The following is an 18,838-nucleotide window of genomic DNA, read 5'->3' on the forward strand; positions in this document are numbered from 1 at the left end:
AGGGTCGCTGGGATTTCAGGCATGCAGCGCTGTGCCTGGCTCCCATATCTATTTTTAAAAGGCCACACATTTTCAGTTCCTCCCACTCAGAGAGAATCTGAACTGGGCACGCGACATGCATTGGCCCATGGGACATTGGCTGGAGTGACAGGAGCAAAGCCTGCACATTGGCACATGTCCTCACGTCACTTTGTGAGCCAGGATTCAATCCTGGGCAGCCTGACTCCAGGGCAAAGTTCTCAAGTTCTCTGAGGTCACCCTCCTCCTTCCTCTAATGTGACACATGACTGCCACAGCCACTGTGCCAGCTCTTTCCAGAGACAACAAAGGACAGAAGGAGCTGGGAGAGCCTGCATCCCAGCCAACAGCTCTCAGAACCAAGTCAGCCAGCCAGGAAGCCCACCTCATTCACTGGCTTCTTGCTTTGGTGAAATCTGTTTCTTTTTAAGCTTTTTTTTTTTTTTTTTTTGCCATGCTGGGGATCACAGGCAGGGTCTTGAGCATGCTAGGCACACACACCCTCTTCCACAGCTACACCCTGGCCCGTGTTTAAGCCGGTTGACTTAGAAAACGGAGAGTGTGCAGTAAGATCCACTGGGCAGCGGGGAATGTATCCTCAGCAGGACTCAGCTGAGCTTGCCACCTGTCTGGCCTTTTGCCGTGGGACCAGTTTTAAAGGCAGAGTAAGTTGGTAAGAGATGGTAGGTGAGGGTAGAAGAAATCTCCCAGAGAAAAGAAATCATTTCATACGTCTTTTTTATTAGGCACAAGGTGAGAATATGTAACTCATGGTCCCAAGTCCACAGTATTGACTATAGTCCTGAACCCTGAGTGTGCCCAGAACAGGGCCTGAGGCTTTCCATGTGGCCCCACACAAACCCTGTGTAGTCCTGGCCCCAAACATTGTCAGGGGCTAACGGGGCAGACAGCTTGGACCCCATTCCAAAGCATTCCTTGAGTCTGATGAGGACCAGCCTCAGAGTTGGATTCTTGGGTCTTTTGGGCCCAAATCTTTGACTGAGGCCTGCAAGGAGAATGTTCGTTCATCTGGTTTTTGTCCCCTGTGGTTCTTTACTACTGAGCTCCATCCCCAACCATTTTTAAAATTTATTTTCAGACAGGGTCTCATTCAGCTACTGAGGTTGGACTCAAACTCGAGATCCTCCTGCCTCAGCCTCGGGAGTTGCTGGGATCACAGATGGGTTGCCATTGCGCCCCTTAAAGAGAATGCCTTGGTCAGGAGGCCATGACGCTAAAGCACAGTTTCCAGCCTGGCCTGGTCTCTGAGTCCTGAGGGCAAAGCCCGGGGCCTTTGGCTTAGAGGTGCTTCCCTTTCTTTGAAAGGTGCAAGATACAAAGGTAGCTGGGCTGTTTGGAAAAGGGACTGTCCTAGGGACAGAAGCACCTGCCACCAGTACAAGTGGAGGCTGGACCCTGGTACTAAGTGTGCCGGGACAGACACTGACCTGTGCCAGCTTGTCCGCTCTGCAAGCAGGAAGGTTCGTCCCCTTGGTTCAGTGCCCAGCACCTCCAACAGGACTTGGAAACAGCAGCCAAGCACGACCCGTGTGTGCAGGGACACGGGTGTGCATACAGCACGCTGTCCGTGCTTCCTCCGTCCCCCCTGCTAGAAGGCACTTAAGGTTTGGCTCAGTCCGAAGACAGGAGAAAGTTCGGAGGTGCCCCCCAAACTCAACCCACTGTCTGCAGCCGACAGTCCAGGGTGGTGGCCTAGCCATACAGACCCACCTCCTCCTCAGCCTCCTCCAGCCCCGGCCCATCGGGAACCACCTGGTTGGCTTCCCAGGGATGGGATCGGAACGGGGCTGGGGGGACGGGATCCTCCCGTAGCCAGGGGTGCAGCAGGATGCCTGTGGCCGTGAGCCGCTCGGCTGGCTCCCGACGGAGGAGGCAGCGAACCAGGCAGCGGGCAGGAGCAGAGAGGCCGGCAGGCAGGGCGAAGGCCCCCCGGCGGATCTTGCCAAAGAGCAGCGCAGGCTGGGAGTCCTGGAAGGGGTAGTGGCCGGCCAGCATGGTGAAGAGTGCCACGCCCAGGCTCCAGACATCCGCTGCCTTGCCCGAGTAGGACGCCCGCGAGCTGAGAACCTCGGGTCCCACGTAGGCTGGGCATGCGTGCTTGTCCCACAGGGAGTCGTCCGGCCCCGTGAGAACACAGGCCTCCTCCAGGTCTTCCAGCACCAGCTTCGTCCTGGGGCAGAGACAAGACGTTGGGCCCTCCCGGGTCCACCCCACGCGCCCACCCCACGCTGTCGCCTTCAACGGCACCCATATCCCCAGGATCTGCTGGCATTTGACAGACACGAGCCAGTTCTGAGAGGCTGGACAACTGACCCCATTTCACAGGGAGAAGGTCTAGGCTAAAATGTTTCTTCAGGTCACAGAGCAATTGCATTTAAACTAAGATTCCAACCAGGCACACCTGTAATCCCAGTGATAGGGAGGCTGAGGGGGAAGGATCACGAGTTCAAGGCCAGCCTGGGCCACTTAGTGAGATTCTGTCTCAAAATACAGTAAAAATGGCTGGGGATGTAATTCAGTGGACAAGGGCTCCTGGGTTCAATCCCCAGTACCAAAAAATAAAGGAGAGAAATCGGAAGTGTGTGGAACATCTCAGCAAGGTCCTGCCTCCAAAGGGAACGACCAAAAGCCAGGCCAGGGTGCAGCGTGCATGAGCACCGGCCCTGGCTAAGCTGGTTCCTGGCTCAGCTCATTTCACCATCCACACAAGCTGGAGAGAGGCTACCATTTCACAGCTCCAGGGTGCAGGGCTGGGACAAGAGCTCTGCCTGGCCCCCTCCTGGATCCAGGGCTGCGAACCCTCACGTTAGTCCCATCCCCCCCCCCCCCAAAGAAGACAGAAATCTTTTTTGCGGAGGCATGGGTAGTGCTAGAAATCAAACCCCGGGCCTCCTGCATGCGCTAGGCAAGCGCTCTACCACTGAGCTACCTCCCCAGCCCCAGAAATCATATTTTAATAGAAAAGTCCCAGTTTTTAAAATGTTGGCCTGCCATTTGCAACTCTGACTTTATTTTGGTTTGGACAGTGCTGGGGATTGACCCCCGGGCCTTGCTTACGTTAGACAGGCTCTCTACCACTCAGCGACACCTCAGCCCCGCAATTCTATTTTAAACAGCTCCTCCCCGGCACTCCCAATGGTTTTAATGACAGTATTCAATACCCATTGCAACGGGTCTTATTTTGGCACTACTTCCCGGGTGCCTGCAGGCAGTTCACAAATGCTGACTTATCCTATGAATCGCGGTCTGGGGGTTGGGGCAAGCTCAGCATTACTGGCCCATTTTACAGACTAAGAAAGGCTTGTGCAAGTGAAGCCAATACTCCAGGCCAAAAGCAGAAGAAAGGCAGAACCAGAATTTAAATCCAGGTCTGCCTGGCTCCATAGGCCCTCTTCTGCTAACTACTCTTCCTTTTTCTCTTTTTGAAGTACTGAGGATTGAAATTGAATCCAGGGGCACTCTACCACTGACCTACATCCCCAGCCCTTGTTATTTTATTCTGAGACAGGGCCCTGCTAACGGATGAGGCTGGCCTCCAACTTGTAATCCTCTTGCCTCAGCCTCCCAAATGGCAGGGATTACAGGTGTGCACCACCACAGCTGCCTCTGTTAACTATTCTTGACCTATTGCTTTCGAAAGAGAAAGGAGCACTTTCCTCTGGAAGTAGCTGTGTTTACCCTAAGTTTGAAATCTGTTTGAAATTATGTACCAGTTTAAAAATCAAGATAAATTTTACGTCCGACTTTGTACTCAAAGGCATGTTGTTCTGATACAGAATGCAGAAGGAAGCTGGGTGAATGTAGAAGGAACTCTGCAATTCAGGTAGCAGGATCACAAGTTCAAAGCCAGCCTCGGCAACTTAGCCAGCCTTAAGCAATGTAGTGAAACCCTGTCTCAAAATAAAAAATAAGAAAGGGCTGGGGATGTGGCTCAGCAGTTAAGGATCCCTGGATTCAATCACTGGTAACAAAAAATGAACCCCAGGGCCTCCCACATGCTAGGCACATAAGCACATGCTTCACTAGACTACACCTCCAGCTCTAAGCTTTTCACTTCTTGCTTAAGTTACTTGCTTCTGGGCCTCAGTTTCTTTCCTTTCTTCCTCCCTCCCTCCCTGCCTCCCTCTCTTCCTTCCTTCCTCCCTCTACCACTGAGCCCCATCCCAAGTCCTATTTTGTATTTTATTTAGAGACAGGGTCTCTAAATATGAGATGAGTTTCTTAGAGCCTCACTTTTGCTGAGGCTGGCATTGAACTAGTGATCCTCCTGCCTCAGCCTCCCGAGCTGCTGGGATTACAGGGCCTGAACCCCTGCACCTGGCCTGCGCCTCAGTTTCTCTAGCAGGGTCCACCTCTTAGGCTTGTCTCTGGGTCTCTTCGGCCCCACTCACCTCTCACGGTTGGCGAAGACGAAGCGTCGGAGTTTGAGATCTCGCAGGACTAGACCGTGCTGGTGGCAGTGTGCCAGGGCAGTGGCCATCTGACGGAAAAGCGCAGCGGCCTCGAGCTCTGGGACACGGCGGCGGCTGCGAACCAGGCTGTGCATGTCCCCGTAGGTCCGAGCAAAAAAGGCGTAGAGGAGCTGGGGGCCCACCAGGACCTCAGTGGGCCGCGCCACGTGCTCGTGGCGGGGCAGCTGCGCATAGGGCTCCAGTAGGGCGCGGGAGCCGCAGGCAGGGTAGACCTGCAGGCAGAGCACCCCGTGAGCTTGGCTGGGACTCCGAGAGCCCAGTGGCCTCGAGGACAGGCCCCGCCCACCCTCTGGACACTCCATGTCGCCTGTGCCAAGACCTTCCCTTTCCAAGTCCCTCAACGCCCACAAAAGTCAGATCAGGAGGGATCCCCCATCCAGTTTTCAGTTAGGGAAACTGGGAGGTCACAGCCCAAGGAGGGGCTCGAATCTATGGGCTCCTTGGTCTACTCTTAACCGCTACCCTGTATGGCCTGCAACTTCAGAAAATTGGAAAAAATAACAGGGAAACCAGCTGGGTGCAGTTGTGCACACCTGTAATCCAGTGACCTGGGAGGCTGAGGCAGGAGGATCACAAGTTGGAGGCCAGCCTCAGCAACTAAAGGAGGACCCAAGTGATTTAGTGACACCCTGCCTCAAGATAAAAATAAAAAGGGCTGGGAATGTAGCTCAGTGGTAAAAGTACCCCTGGATTCAGTCCCCAGTACCAAAATATAAAAATTTAAAACAAAACAAACAAACAAACAAACAAAAAACGGTAACCCTAACAGAAAACCCTGAAAGCAGGAGAAAGCCGGAAGAGCAGAAAGCAGTTTATGCTCATCATCCTCAGTCTCTGGCTGGCTCCCTTTCACTCAGTCAACCAGCTTGATTGAGCGCATCTGTGCCACACTCCGGGGCGCCTTGGTCCCTGCTCACCCTCAGTCCCACGCAGGAAGGAGACAGTGCAACAGATCAACAAGCTCAGCATAACCAGTGCTGCTGATGCTTCCAGCCAAGAAAGATGCTAGAAGAACTAGGACTTTGGAAGCTGGCCCATTTTAGACAGCCCGACCCAGAGGTAACTCTGAGTGATTTTAAGATTCCCAGGGGAAAGCTTCCCGGGTGAGGGGCACTAGCCGGGCGAAGACCCCAAGGCAAGCGAGCCCAGACCTGCTCTAGAAACTCCGCCAGAGGTCGCTGGGGCTGGAGAGGCGGGGCATGTGGCGAGGGAGGTGAGGCTGTTGAGAAATGCGGGAGGAGTCTGTGGGCCCTGGACCTGAAACACCTGAACGCTGTGTTCCATTCTCCTGATGGTAACGCTGAGCTTTGGAAAATGGAAGTGACCTGTTAGAAGCCACACAGCTAATCCCCAGCCCGGGGTTCGCCAGCTGCCTCAAAAAAACCCCACAGGAGTGACTGAATCCCAGGGCCGCCGCACTCTGGCAAGGAGCCACGACCTCTCCAGGCCTGAGACCTACCTTGCAGGTGTACTCGGTGCCCGTGGGGCAGTGCAGGGCCCGGTAGGTGCGCCCGTCCTCCTTGGGCTCCAGGAGGACATATGGCCCAAGCCGGGAGGCAGGGGCAATGGCAGGAGCACTGCCGGGAGCGGGGGGTGGGCTCAGGGGCAGCAGGCAGCCGGGTGGCCTGGGCTGGGACCTGCTTCCAGCTCGTTTCAGGGTGGGAGGCTCAGAGTCTGGGTCGTCTTGCAGGTCCAGTGGCTTCTTCCTGGAGTAGGAGCCTGCGGGAGCAGCCAGAGGGGCAGCTGGCATCTAGAAAGAAGGGGAGGAAAGCACTGGGAGAGGCTGCACGGTGGCCCTTTTCTCCCCCTGCTGCGGGGAGGGCCACTGGCACCGCCTTCCAGCAGGCCACCTGGCAGGGTGCGTTAAAATGACAAAAGAACCCCCTTTCCCTGGGGGTCCCCTCCTGGGAGTTTATCCTCCAGCTACACTGCCACCAAACATTAAATCTGTGAAAGGCTGTCCATCAGAGCCTGGGTCTAGTAGCAAAAGATAGAAGCACCCCGAATGCACAGTAGTGGAAGGCTAAAACAGGCCAAGACAAGCACGTGGCAGAATACTATGTAACTCTGAAGAAGGACCAACAAGTACTTCATAAACTGATGTTTACTGATCTCCAAGGCATATCAGGAGAAAATAATACACAGAATTTTGTATATACAGTGCTCTCATATTAAAAAATAATATATGAACCCAGCATAGTGGCACATGTCTGTGATTCCAGCAACTGGGGAGGCTGAGGCAGGCGGATCCTAAATTCAAGGCCATCCTCAACAACTTAATGAGACCCCGTCTCAAAATGAAAAATACAGGCTGCAGATATAGCTCAGTTGGTAGAGTGCTCGCCACACATGCACAAGACCCTGGGTTCAATCCCCAGCAGCAGCAGAAGAAGAAGAAGGAGGAGGAGGAGGAGGAGAAGGAGAAGAAGAAGAAGAAATGAAAAATACAAAGGACTGGGGATGTGGCTCAATGGTAAAGCACCCATGGGTTCAATCCCTGATGCCAAAAATATTAAAAATGTATATTAACTAGGTGCAGCAGTGCACAGCCACAATTCCAGTGACTTAGGAGGCTGAGGCAGGAGGATCACAATTTTGAGGACAGCCTCAGCAACTTAGGGAGAGCCTGTTTTAAAATAAAAATTTTAAAAGGGCTGGGATGTGGTTCAGTGATAGACCACCCCTGGTTCAATCTCCAGCAACACACCCACCCACACACACACAAAGAGTGGGTTAAAAAAAAAAAAAAGTAGAGTCGAGAGATGGAACTGGCAGCTGGGGAGAGAGAAGAGAGTGGACGGTTCTGTCCCCAAGTAGCGTAAGGGAGGGAGGATGGTGCATGAATGGCCTAGAGGGGAAGCAGATTTGGTAGAGAGTCAGGGAATTTTCAATTTCAATATGTTCATTTTATTTTATTTTATGTTATTTTTTATTTTGAGACAGGGCCTCCCTTAGGGGCAGAGGCTGGCGTTGAACTGGGCTTCCAGGCCAGTGCTACCACACGGGGCTTCAGTATTTTTAAAAGAAGATCATGGATCATCCATTGCTTGAATGTCAAAACAGTGTAGTTCTCTCTCCCTCGTGGGAGCTGTGTTCACTTTTCCCTGGTGACCCAACAGCTCCTGGAATCACTGGGTCCACGTGCTCACCAGACGAGGTCACCGGGTCTCAGAGACTCAGTTCCTGGGTGGTGGAGGAAGTGCCCTGTGTGTGCTGGTGGGGGATGGGCAACAGCGTGTGAAGGGGACACCTCCCGAGGACCCACCCACTCAGATTCCAGGCCAGGGAGGCTCCAGGTGTTCGGGAGACCTCAGACCGGAAAGCTGGCCAAGCATGGAAGCAGCACCAGCAGGGAGCATCAGCAGGCTGGCCTCTGCTCCCACATGCACAGCTGACCCCTTGTCAAGTAACAGGCCATCATCCCGACTTGCTAAGAAGGCAGGAGGGGCCAGAGTGCGGCTCAGTGAGAGAGCTAATCTGCATAAGGCCCTAGGTTTGACCCTGGGCACCTCATTAAAAAAAAAAAAAAAATTTAAAAAGTGCTGAAGAATGCAATAAGTGTTGTCGTGTATAACTAACTAGAACAAATTTTTAATAAAAGAATGCAGCAAATGTATGTGTGTGTGTGTGTCGGGGGTATAGCCAGAAATTCCTAGGTTCTAATCCTGGCTCAGACCCTTTCTGGCTGGGTAGTCCTGGATCAGCTTCTCGCCCTTTCTGTGCCTCAGTTCCTGTACAGTGGGGAAAAGCTCGCGGGATTATTGTGATGACAAAATAAAAACAAACAACAGAGCTGAGCCCTGAGGCTGTAATCTCAGCTACTCAGAGGCTAGGGCAGCAGGATCAAGTTCAAGTTCAAGGCTAGCCTGGGCACTACAGCCAGACAAAGGAAGGGAGGGAGGGAGGAAGGAAGGAAGAAAAGAAGGAAGGAAGGGAGGGACGGAGGAGATTGACAGTAGCATGCACCTGTTGCACCACAGATGTTAGAAAATGGTCACTATTACAGTCCCATTACTATTATTATTACTCATAGCTGAACATTTTAAATGCCACCTTGAGGATCTTAGTGATCTCCTCAGGGATGAGGCCAGGGGACCCTCCTTACCCCACAACATTGTTCCAATTGTCAAACCAGAAGATGCCTGGCTACTCAAATGCTGGGACCCTGTTGGCCTGGAGTGGCTCTGGTGGTGGCATATTAGTATCCCAGGCCACTTGGTGGACCCCTGCCCCCTGCCTCAGAGCTTGGCGGGCCTAGGACAAGCTGTGGTGTCCAGATGGGTTAACCAAGTCCACAAATGAGCAAGGAACTGTGTGGGCCGCACCGCAGGACTACAGCCTCCCTGCCAAAGGGAGGCCTCTCCTGACGTCTACCTTTTGTGGTTCCCTGGCACGCGGCAGGGGAAGGCAGGTGGGTCACACCAAACATGCACCACACCACCTAGGGTGCTCTCCTGAGAAACACACATCTCCCAGTCAGGCAGGGTGGCTGCAGGCCTGTAATCCCAGTGGCTCGGGAGGCTGAGGCAAGAGCATCGTGAGTCCAAAGCCAGCCTCAGCAACCTAGCGAGACCCTAAGCAATTTCTCCAGACCCTGTCTCTAAATAAAAATAAAAAGGGTTGGGAGATGTGGCTGGGTGGTTAAGCGCCTGGGGTTCCATCCCCAGTACCCAAACACACACACACACACACACACACACACACACACACACACACACACACGCACGCACCTCCCAAGCCAGCCAGGCACACACATCCAGGGTAGACAGGGGCACACATATCAAGTGACACACACCTGGCCGTCCACATGCAAGACATCATGCAAGTACCTACAGCAGAGGGCAGTCGGCGACCTAGCCCCGCCCCGCGGTCACCGCCAGGCCCCGCCCGTGGGAGCGGAAGCGGCAGGCGGCGGGTGTCTGGGGTCAGAAGGCTCAGCGGAAATTGAGGACAGGTCCGTGACTGGGAAAGGATGAGGCAGAGGGAGGCAGTGTTGGCCCCACGGATCGCAGCCCTGGCGGACCGGGCCATCGGCCCCACACCCGAGTCTGCACGTGCAGCACACGCGGTCCGCAGACGCTGGTTCACACGTGCCCAGGACACCCCGTGCGCTGCGTCCTTGCCCGCGCTCCCAGCACCCGCACCCCGCTCCTTGTCCCCAGCCCCGCTCCCTGGGCGCCCTAGTTCTGTCCCGACCGCGTCCTCCGCACAGCCAACCCTCCCCATAGCCCCGAGACCCTCGCCAAGACCTCTCCCCACAGGCTCACGCAGAGCCCTGACACCCCACGAACACACACCCAGACCCTCCACGACCCCGCGGCGCCCCCCACAGACCGTCCCTCGCCTAAACACGCGACCCTCTCCCAAGGGACAGCTGGTCACCTGGGTCCCGGGCTCCTCTGACCCAGGGGACCCAGCTGCCACGCCCTCCAGGTGCGCACCCTCGCGCCACTCGGACTCGGCCACACTCGGCCGACCCCGCGTCCTGCCCGGCAGGACACGTGAGACCCGGCGGGAACTCTCGGCCCGGAGGGGTCCCCGGACGGCGCAGTGTGACCCACGTCGAGCGTGGTGTGCGGTGGGGGAGGCTCCGTAGGCCCCCCTGCCTGAGTCCTGGCCGCCCCCTCCAGCCCGCCCGGCTCGGGGCAGGTCCTGCCGAGTACCTTGTCCTGGAGTCCCGCGCGGGTCCTGGCGCCGCGGGTCCTCAGAGTGGCCAGGGCACCCGCAGGTGGAACGGAGCCCGCTCCGCTGCGGCAGATCTCGGGATCCAGGTCCAGCTTGCGCCCCAGCCACTCGCAGCGGACGCGTGCGGAGCCTCGGCTGCCTGGGCTGCGAGTGTCTGGTGCGCGCCGGGCGCGGGGCTCCAGCTCCGGCCGGGTGATGTAAACCTGAGCTAATCCGCCGCCGCCTGATGCCCTCCGGCGCCGAATTGCACCATCCTCCGCGCCCCGCCTCTCCGGTCACCACCGAGCGCTCCGCCCCGGCCTCTCCCTCTCCGTCATCCCACTCTTCCTGGGTCCCTCTCCCTTCGCTGGCCCGCTGCGGGGGGGCGGGGGGGGCGGGGGTGTCTCCACTCGCTCTGATCCTGGAGTTAAGGGTGCAGACACCAACCGCCGACTCTGCCACCTTAGGAAAATGTTTTCCTTTTCCAAGCCACTGTTTCCCCACCTACAAGAACAGCATCCCTCCTTCCCGGGTTGGTGCTGCCGAGAGCAATAAGAGCAAACAGAAATCAAATCGTCACTGCCTGATGCGCCTCCCTTGCGCCCCCGGCCCTTCCCTGTCTCTCTCCTGGGGACAGAGCCCAGGGCTGTGCATGCTGGACAAGCGATCTGCCGCGGAGCTACGTTCCCAGCCCTTTCTGTTCTTACTTTGAGAGAGTTTGGCTAAGGGGCCCGGGCTGTCCTTGCACTTGCCAGCCTCCTGCCTCAGCGTCCTGAGTAGCTGGCATTACAGGTGGCTCCCACTTGCTTCTCCTCTTATAAAGTCCACTCCCACCACTGCCCTATTGAGCCCTTAGGAAAGCCCTGGGACAGCAGGAGCTGAGTTCAGCCCGTTTGACTGACAGCCATCTGTGGGAACTGACCCTGACCACACCCCAAGCTTTAAGAAGATGTAGATAGTTAAGAACTGACCGACTCTGGCCTCAAAGGAATCAGTGCCCTGTCCTGGAGAGGCCCGAGGCCAGATGAGCCTCCCTGCATTCATTAGATAGAGGCAGCACATCCCAGTGGTTAGAGCAAGCACCTGCGAGCCATCCCACCGGAGTGTGCATCCCAACTCTGCTCCTACCCAGTGTGCTACGAAGGAAAGCCACTTAAAACCCTGCCTCAGTTTTCTTCTCCAAAAAATGGACTCAGAACAGTACTCACTCAGTACTTCACTCCTGAGGATTAATAACTTCATACACATAAAATGTGTAGAACAGTGTGTGGCACATTGTAGGTGCTCAATAAATAGAAGGGAAACAATGGAGACTCAGAGAAGGAACCCCAAACAGGGCTTGGACCCCAGGCCTCAGATGTTGGCAGAAAATCCCTGAGCAGCCCCAGGGATCTAGTGCCTTTCTTGGAAGTTCCTTTTGGGTCTTGATATCTGAGCTCACCGGTACAAAAAAAAAAAAAAAAAAAAAAAAAAAAATTCCTCTAAGTAGAGTTGTGCAGGAGGCAGGACATAGTCCTGTTTGCTTCCCTGGTTCCAGAACCCCAGGGGCCAGACCAGCTCATTTCTGTCTCAGAGCCTTTGGGGCATACCAGGAGATTCTGGGATCTCATTTAACCCTGGGGGCCTCCCTGCTGAGGAGATGAAGGAACTTGTTTTCTACAGCAGAACACTAAGACCCTGGAAGATTTCAAGTGGTGAGGGGCAAAGGAAGCAGGGGGGGTTGCCATCCAAGCACTGCTCTGGCGCCAGCTTGATTCATTTGGACACTCCTGACTTTGTTGTGTGCTGTCAGGCTCCATCCTAAATGCTGGAGGCTGGGGGTGACTGGATGTACCATCTCCACCCTCAGAGACCTGATAAGTCAATAGGGAGATAAACCACTATCAAAAACATAAAATCAATAAGCAAGATCATTTTAAATAAGTTATAAAAGCGGAGTGTGTGTGTGTGTGTGTGTGTGTGTGTGTGTTTTGCAGGGAATTGAACCAGGGTTTCCTGAGTGTTAGGCAAGCGTTCTACCACTGAGCCACATCCCCAGCTCCATTATGTATTTTTTTTTTTTTGACATGAAGGAAAAGGTAAAATTGAATCGATTTATTCTGTGTCATGACCGAGGATTGCTATTTTCAGTAGGACTCATCAGAAAGATAATGGTTAAGATATTTAAGGAAAAACAGGGATGAGTGGTGCAAAGACATGAGAAGGAAACAGACAACAGTAAGTGCAAAGGCCTTGAGACAGGAATGTGAGTCATGTAAGGAGCTATGAAATGGGTACTATCGCTTCCATTCTATAGACCACAAGAGTCAGGGTCAGGGCCTTCCCCAGCTTGGCCGTGCTGAGATTTGATCCGGGGGTAGCTGATGCCACGGTGCATACTGTGCTGGGACACTTCAGAATCTTTGCAACTCAGCAACCTCCACATGAATTTGTGGTCACTGAAACATCACTCTGAGCATGGCCCCCAAGAGGGCCTTGTCACAGGAGTAGTTGACAAATCCAAATTTTCTAGACCAGAATTTTCTAAAAGAAGCAAAATTCAAGTTGCTTATGTAATTTTAATTTATTTAGTTGTGCACTGAGGAAAAGTTAAAAGAAACTAATTACTTTAGGGACCAGGGATGTAGCTCAGTGGTAGAGCACTTGCCTAGCATGCATAAGGTCCCTGGGTTCCATCCCCAGCACTGGAGAGAGGGGGAGGGAGGGAGGGAGAGAGAGAGAGAGAAAGGGAAAGGAAGAAAGAAGAAAAGAAAAGAAAAATTTTAATGTTCTATTTAACAAGCTCAAGCTGGGGATCTAGCTCATGGTAGAGAACTTACCGAGCATACATGAAGCCCTGAGTTCAACACCCAGCATTTAAAAAAGAAAAGCAAAGCAAAGCTTATTTTAATTATTATACTCATTGTATTATTATCTCAACAGATAAAAATTTGATTGAAAGAAGTTTAACCCTGTGGTTTAACCACTGAATCACATCTCCAGCCCTTTTTATTTTTTAATTTTGAGGCAGGGTCTCACTCAATTGCTTGAGGCTTTGAACTTGCAATCCTCCTGCCTCAGCCTCTCAAGCCCGGAGCCCCGGGGATTAGAGAGGTGTGCACCACCACACGCTGCTGCTTACTTCTGTTTTATGGCAAATGATAGTTTTCCATTTGAGGTCAATGATTTGGAACTTCCACTTAGCAGTAATAAACCTCTAATCCCAGCAACCTCGGAACCTGAGGCAGGAGGATGGCAAGTTCCAGGCCAGTCTCGGCAATTGAGTGAGACCCTGTCTAAAATTAAAAATAAAAAGGGCTGGGGATGTAGCTCCCTGGTAGGGGTCCCCTGGGTTCAATCCCCAGCAGAGAGAAAAAAAGAGAGGGGGCAGGAGCTGGCTAAAGGCTAAAGTGGAGCGAATGATGGAAATGCGTGAATGGAGTGGAGCCATGGATTTGGGGAAGATGGTGGGTGATTGAGGAGGCGCACCTCGGGTCTGTGCTCCTCTTGGGGAGCCCTTGTCTAGGAGACTAGGCACCACCCCCTGCTCTGGAGTCACCAGGGGGCTTTGCAGAAGCCCTTCATCATCCAGCGGGTACAGGCTGCGTCCAGGAAAGGCCAGAGGCCCAGCCCAGCAGTGTCCACAGGGCAGCCTGGGTTTCTTCAGGAAGAAGGCGATGCTCGTGCCTGTGGGCGGATGAAGAAACCAGGTCCCAGGCAAGGGACGTCCTTGGCCTATGGGGCAGGGACCAGCGGGATTCAGTATCAGTCAGTCTGGCTCAAAACCCATGTGGTCTCTTGCCTGCTGCCTTGGGGCACCTGTCCTTGTTGTATGACGCTGGTAAGTCACATAGCTACTCTGAGGCCCAAATGGGATTGAGAACACAGCGTATCCTGACAGTCATTGAACTGTTTATTGTTACTGGGAATGGCTACTGGATTAGATGGTCGCATGGGTTAATGTAGGCCGAGTGCCTAGAAGGGTTCCTGGCATTGAACTTGAGGGCTCACGTTCATTGAGCATCTCATTAATGACTTATTATTTCAAAGGGGATCAGGCTGCTACAGCCTGCCTCCAGCGCATACAGCGGGAGAAGAGAAGCGGACACCTTTCTGGAGCAGGTCCCCCTGGCACTTCCTCACGTAATCCTCTCTACACCCCTGCCCACTGAGGATGGGTTTATGACCTTTATTTATTATTATTATTATTATTTTTGGTACTGAGGAGGATTGAACTCGGGTGCTCAACCACTGAGCCACCTCTCCAGCCTTATTTTGTATTTTATTTAGAGACAGGGTCTCACTGAGTTGCTTAGTGCCTCGCTTTTGCTGAAGGTGACTTTGAACTCTCCATCCTTCTGCCTCAGCCTCCGGAGTCACTGGGATTACAGGTGACTGAACCAGCCACCATGCTGGCTAAGGATTTATGACTTTTGTACAAGTGAACAAACTGGGTGTCAGAGAGAAGTCACCAGGGTCACACAGCAAGCAGGTGGCGTTGGAACCCAGGTTGGTGTGGTTCCAAAGCTCACAGTGATCCACTATTTCAAGAGCCTCAGTAGGATTGAGGGAAGGTTGGGGGAAGCTCTGTGCCCTCCTCAAGGGTGAAGGGTCCTCCCTGCCCCCCTGCCCCCGAGGTGGGAGGAGCTGGAAGGCAGCAGCAGAAAACTCCTGCTTCTGAGAGGGGTGGGTGGCCTTGGGCAGCCTCCCGCCCACTCCTAGGCTCAGCCACGTAATTATTACTTTGGGTGTGTGTTTGGCTGGGTGCGGGTGCTGGGGATCTTCAGACTTCCAGGGATCTTATTCTCTTCTCCGCTTTGCAGCTGGTTGGGGCGGGAGCCCCGTCTGGCCCCCTTCCAGGACTGGAGTCGCTGAGTCATCTGACCCCCGCCCCACCTTCCTTCCTGCAGCCTGCAGGTCCGAAGCTATGGGAGGCCAGGGAAGGAAGAGGAGTATTTGTGCCCAGCCCAGGCCACTGCCCAGCCCTTCCCTTTCTGAGAAAAGCAGGGGGGTCGGGGGTGGACAGTGTCCAGCCAGTTGCATCAGAAAACCTTGCGCAAGGCCCCCCTGGATCCCGTGGAGAGCTCTGCTGCAGCCCTGCCCCCACCTGCTTCCCTTGGCCACCAGCATGTGCCAGTATGAGGACTGCTGGGTCTTGTGGGAGACACAAAGCCGGATCTGGCCATCAGGGAGTGACCTGGGAAAAGCCGAGGGTCAGAAGGATGGATTTGAGGCAGGTGCTAACTGTGCATAGGCTTCCTGACAGCTGGAAGGTGCTCCTCAGAGGTCCAGAAGCTACTGCATTTGCACAGCCCCTCCTGGAGACAGAGGAGACTAGGCCAGGGTCCTGGACACTGGCCGAACCCTGATCTTTGACTCTGCTCATAGACAGAGCCTGTCGTCTGACACTGGGCTCCAAGTGTACTTGGGCCTGAAAACGTGGACGTAGTCTGAGCCCTGATCACTGCCTTAGCCATGCTAGCCCCGACTCCAGCCCCAGGCTGAGCACTGACTTGGGTGCTCCCCAGGCGCCTGCCTTTCCCATCCCGATCCATGGCCTGAATTCCAGTCCTAGCTCCTGACTGTTACAATGCTGGAGGCAGATGTAGCTCTGCTGAATCCATTTCGCTGACTCTGATCCCCAGATCAGAGTTTTCCAGCTTGAGTCCCAGATCCTCCGGTCACAAAGACACAGGACGCTTTACCTTTAAGCTGCGTCCCCAGCCCTTTCCGTTTTGAGACAGGCTCTTGCTCAGTTGCTGAGGCTGGCCTCCAGCTTGCGATCCTCCTGCTGAGGCCTTCCCAGCAGCTGGAATTACAGGCTCGCACAGCCAGAGACTCCCTCTAGAACCTGAGGGTCATGTCAGTTGTTGGCATCGGGAGCTTGGCTCCCCTTCTTTCCAGTCCTCTCCCCTCCCCAGGCCGAGGGTGGCCCAGGGGCGGCCTTGAACTTGGAGCTCTGCTGAGTAGCCCCAGACTGACCCAGCAGGGTGGGTGCTGGAAGTGGAGGCTGGCAAAGCCCCTGGGGTGGCCTGGGGCAGGTGCCGCATCAGGGAGGGAGAGGACAGGGTCCCTGAAGACAGAGCTGGGGTGGCGCGAGGAGGCTCTGGTCTGAAGTGTTGGACGGTGCGCGCAGCCAGCTGCCACCTGTAGGTCATCGTGAGGAGTTGTGCTTCCCCAAAGGCTGAAGTTTGAGCATTAGAGAAGCATGCAGAGGCAAGCATATAGAGCAGGTTTTAGTTAAAGGTAGGAACACAGACTTTTCGCGGGAGGGAGATGGGCAGGGGTGGGGCCGTGGCTGGTGTTCTGGTGTCCCAAGAAGTGAGAGAGCCCTGCCCCTTTTATAAACTAGATTTTCCTTGGTTCTCCTGCTCACTCCCCCTTAGCTCTCTCCTTCCTGCCCAGATGAGAAGCAGCCAGCAGGGAAGGGGCACATGGAGTCGTGCAGGCAGGCAGCAGCCCAGGCGGCATTCATTAACAACTCCCAGTCTGCAGCCTTTGGGAGGGTTAGTATAGGCAGGCGATCTGGGTGATCAAAGTGCTCCCGAGGCATTGACTTTCCAGCCTCCTAGGGCGGTGTCCAACTTCCCAGGTCCAAACTGGCCTCCATTTCCGCCATTCCACCAGCTCACCTGTCTATCCTAACTGCCTGTCTTTAATTCTGACAGCGCAGCCCAAGTCCTGTCCAGCCCATCTACCCATTTATTGTCCACGTTTCCATCACGCATCTATTTTTTTCCTCTTCCAGAGCATTCTGTTCTTCCCCTCGTGACATTTATTATAGCTGAAATTACACACATATTGTAGAATCTTTGCTTAGTGTGTCTCTCCCCTCTCGACTCCATTAGGTCCAGCACCCCCAGGTGGGCTCACCAGTGTATCGCCAATGCCCGAAGCAGCACGCGGCACGTGCTAATGCCCAGAAACCAGGAGCTGAATGCATACCATCCGCAGCCCGCGTATCCACCCGCAGCTGTCCATTCCTTACACTCCTCCCTCCCGCATCCACCCAACTTTCTCTCCATTTTCTCATCTCCCTTCTTCCATCTTCACGCCACTGAGCAGGCATCCGTCCATCACCACCCCCCTCTGCTGTGCACTGATAAGCTCACACACCCATTCATTTACTAAGTCTTGACTGCTTACCAGGCACTGCTCTAAAGGCTGGAAAAACCACAGAGAGAATGGCAGACAAAAATGGTACTGACAGCTGGGCACGGTGGCACTCAGGAGGCTGAGGCAGGAGGATCGCGAGTTTAAAGCCAGCCTCAGCAATGGCAAGTCGCTGAGCAACTCACTGAGACCCTGTCTCTAAATACAATACGAAGTAGGGCTGGGGAGGCGGCTCAGGGTCCAGTGCCCCTGAGTTCAATCCCAGGCAGCCCCCCTGCCAAGAAAAAATGGTACTCACTTTGCAACTGAAAGAAAAATCCAAGAAACAATTAACAATTAGCATGTAGTGCTCACTAGAGGCGGGTAGACACTGGGGGAGTCTGCGGAGGAGTGAGGCCAGGGTGTGGGGGAGGGCAGGGGGGGCGGCAGTGGCCGTGTTGAGTGGTGGGGTCCAGGGGATGCCGTGAGACCCTCTGGGGTGCAGGTTGTTTGGGTGGACAGACATCTTCTGCAAAGGCTCCCAGGGGCTGCTGGTCAGGGAGGCTCTAGTGGAGCAAGGCGGGGGTGGTAAGAGGAGGTCAGAGAGGTAATGGGGTTCAGACCGGATGGAACTTTGGAGGCCGTTGGATTTTGCTTGTTTGATTGTTTTTTGGCACAGGGCAATTCAACCCCGGGTGCTTTACCACTGAGCCACACCCCCAGCCTTTTTTGTTTTTTATTTTGAGACAGGATTTCACTAAGTTGCCCAGGCTGGCCTCGAATTTTCCATCCTCCTGTTTCAGCCTCCAAAGTAGCTGGGATTACAGGCATGTGCCACCATGCCTGGTGAACTTTGGAGGCCTTTGAAAGGACTCTGGGAAGTCATGGGAAGAGGCCGTGGGAGGGATAAACAGAGGAGAGAAGTGGTCTGGAAGAGATAACTGGAGCTGTGCATGGAATAGACAGAAAGAGGCCCAGGCTGGAGACAAGGGAGCAGATACTCACTGGTTGGGTTGTGTTGGGGGAAGAGACGTTTGGATTCAGCCTATCAGTGTTCCTTGGACTTGTGATGGAGTTACCTCCTGATGAATGCATTGTAAATTATAAATATCACACACACATTCAAGCTGGGCACAGTGGCGCACGTCTGTAATCCCAGCAGCTCAGGAGGCTGAGGTAGGAGGATCGTGAGTTCAAAGTCAGCCTCAGCAACTTAGCCCTAAGCACTCTGTTTCTAAATAAAATATAAAAAGGACTGGGGATGTGACTCAGTGGTTGAATGCCCTGGGTTTAATCCAGTACCACCACAGACACACACACACACAGACACACACACACACACACACACACACACACACACCACCTGCCCTACAAACATCAGAGCTTAGCAACAGCACACTGTGGAGTATGGACTGTCTCCCCCACATCTGGCTGATGTTTGCTGTCACTGCCCAGCATAGTGAGAGACGGGAGCACCTATTGCTAGAAAAGATAAAAATTCAAAATGCCAAGTATGTATAGAATCAAAAAACTGAAAACTGAACCAACCTAAGTTGGGGACCTCTATTTTAAAGGTGGAACCAACAGCATTG

At 54.0% G+C, this 18,838-nt stretch overlaps 1 protein-coding gene across 1 annotated transcript; it reads right to left on the reverse strand.

Annotated features, from left to right (window-relative positions):
- Window positions 1-741: 741 nt before the first annotated feature.
- TRIB3 (tribbles pseudokinase 3) lies at window positions 742-10,707 on the reverse strand. The gene is made up of 4 exons (XM_079128329.1): window positions 10,175-10,707; window positions 5,971-6,261; window positions 4,431-4,723; window positions 742-2,209 (listed from the first exon to the last, which is right to left on the reverse strand). The coding sequence occupies exons 2-4, from the start codon at window positions 6,259-6,261 to the stop codon at window positions 1,732-1,734; spliced, it is 1,062 nt and encodes a 353-aa protein (XP_078984455.1). The 5' UTR covers window positions 10,175-10,707; the 3' UTR covers window positions 742-1,731.
- Window positions 10,708-18,838: the final 8,131 nt, after the last annotated feature.

The sequence above is a fragment of the Sciurus vulgaris genome, assembly GCF_902686455.1.
Source record: "Sciurus vulgaris genome assembly, chromosome: 2".
In the NCBI taxonomy this organism is placed as follows: Eukaryota; Metazoa; Chordata; class Mammalia; order Rodentia; family Sciuridae; genus Sciurus; species Sciurus vulgaris.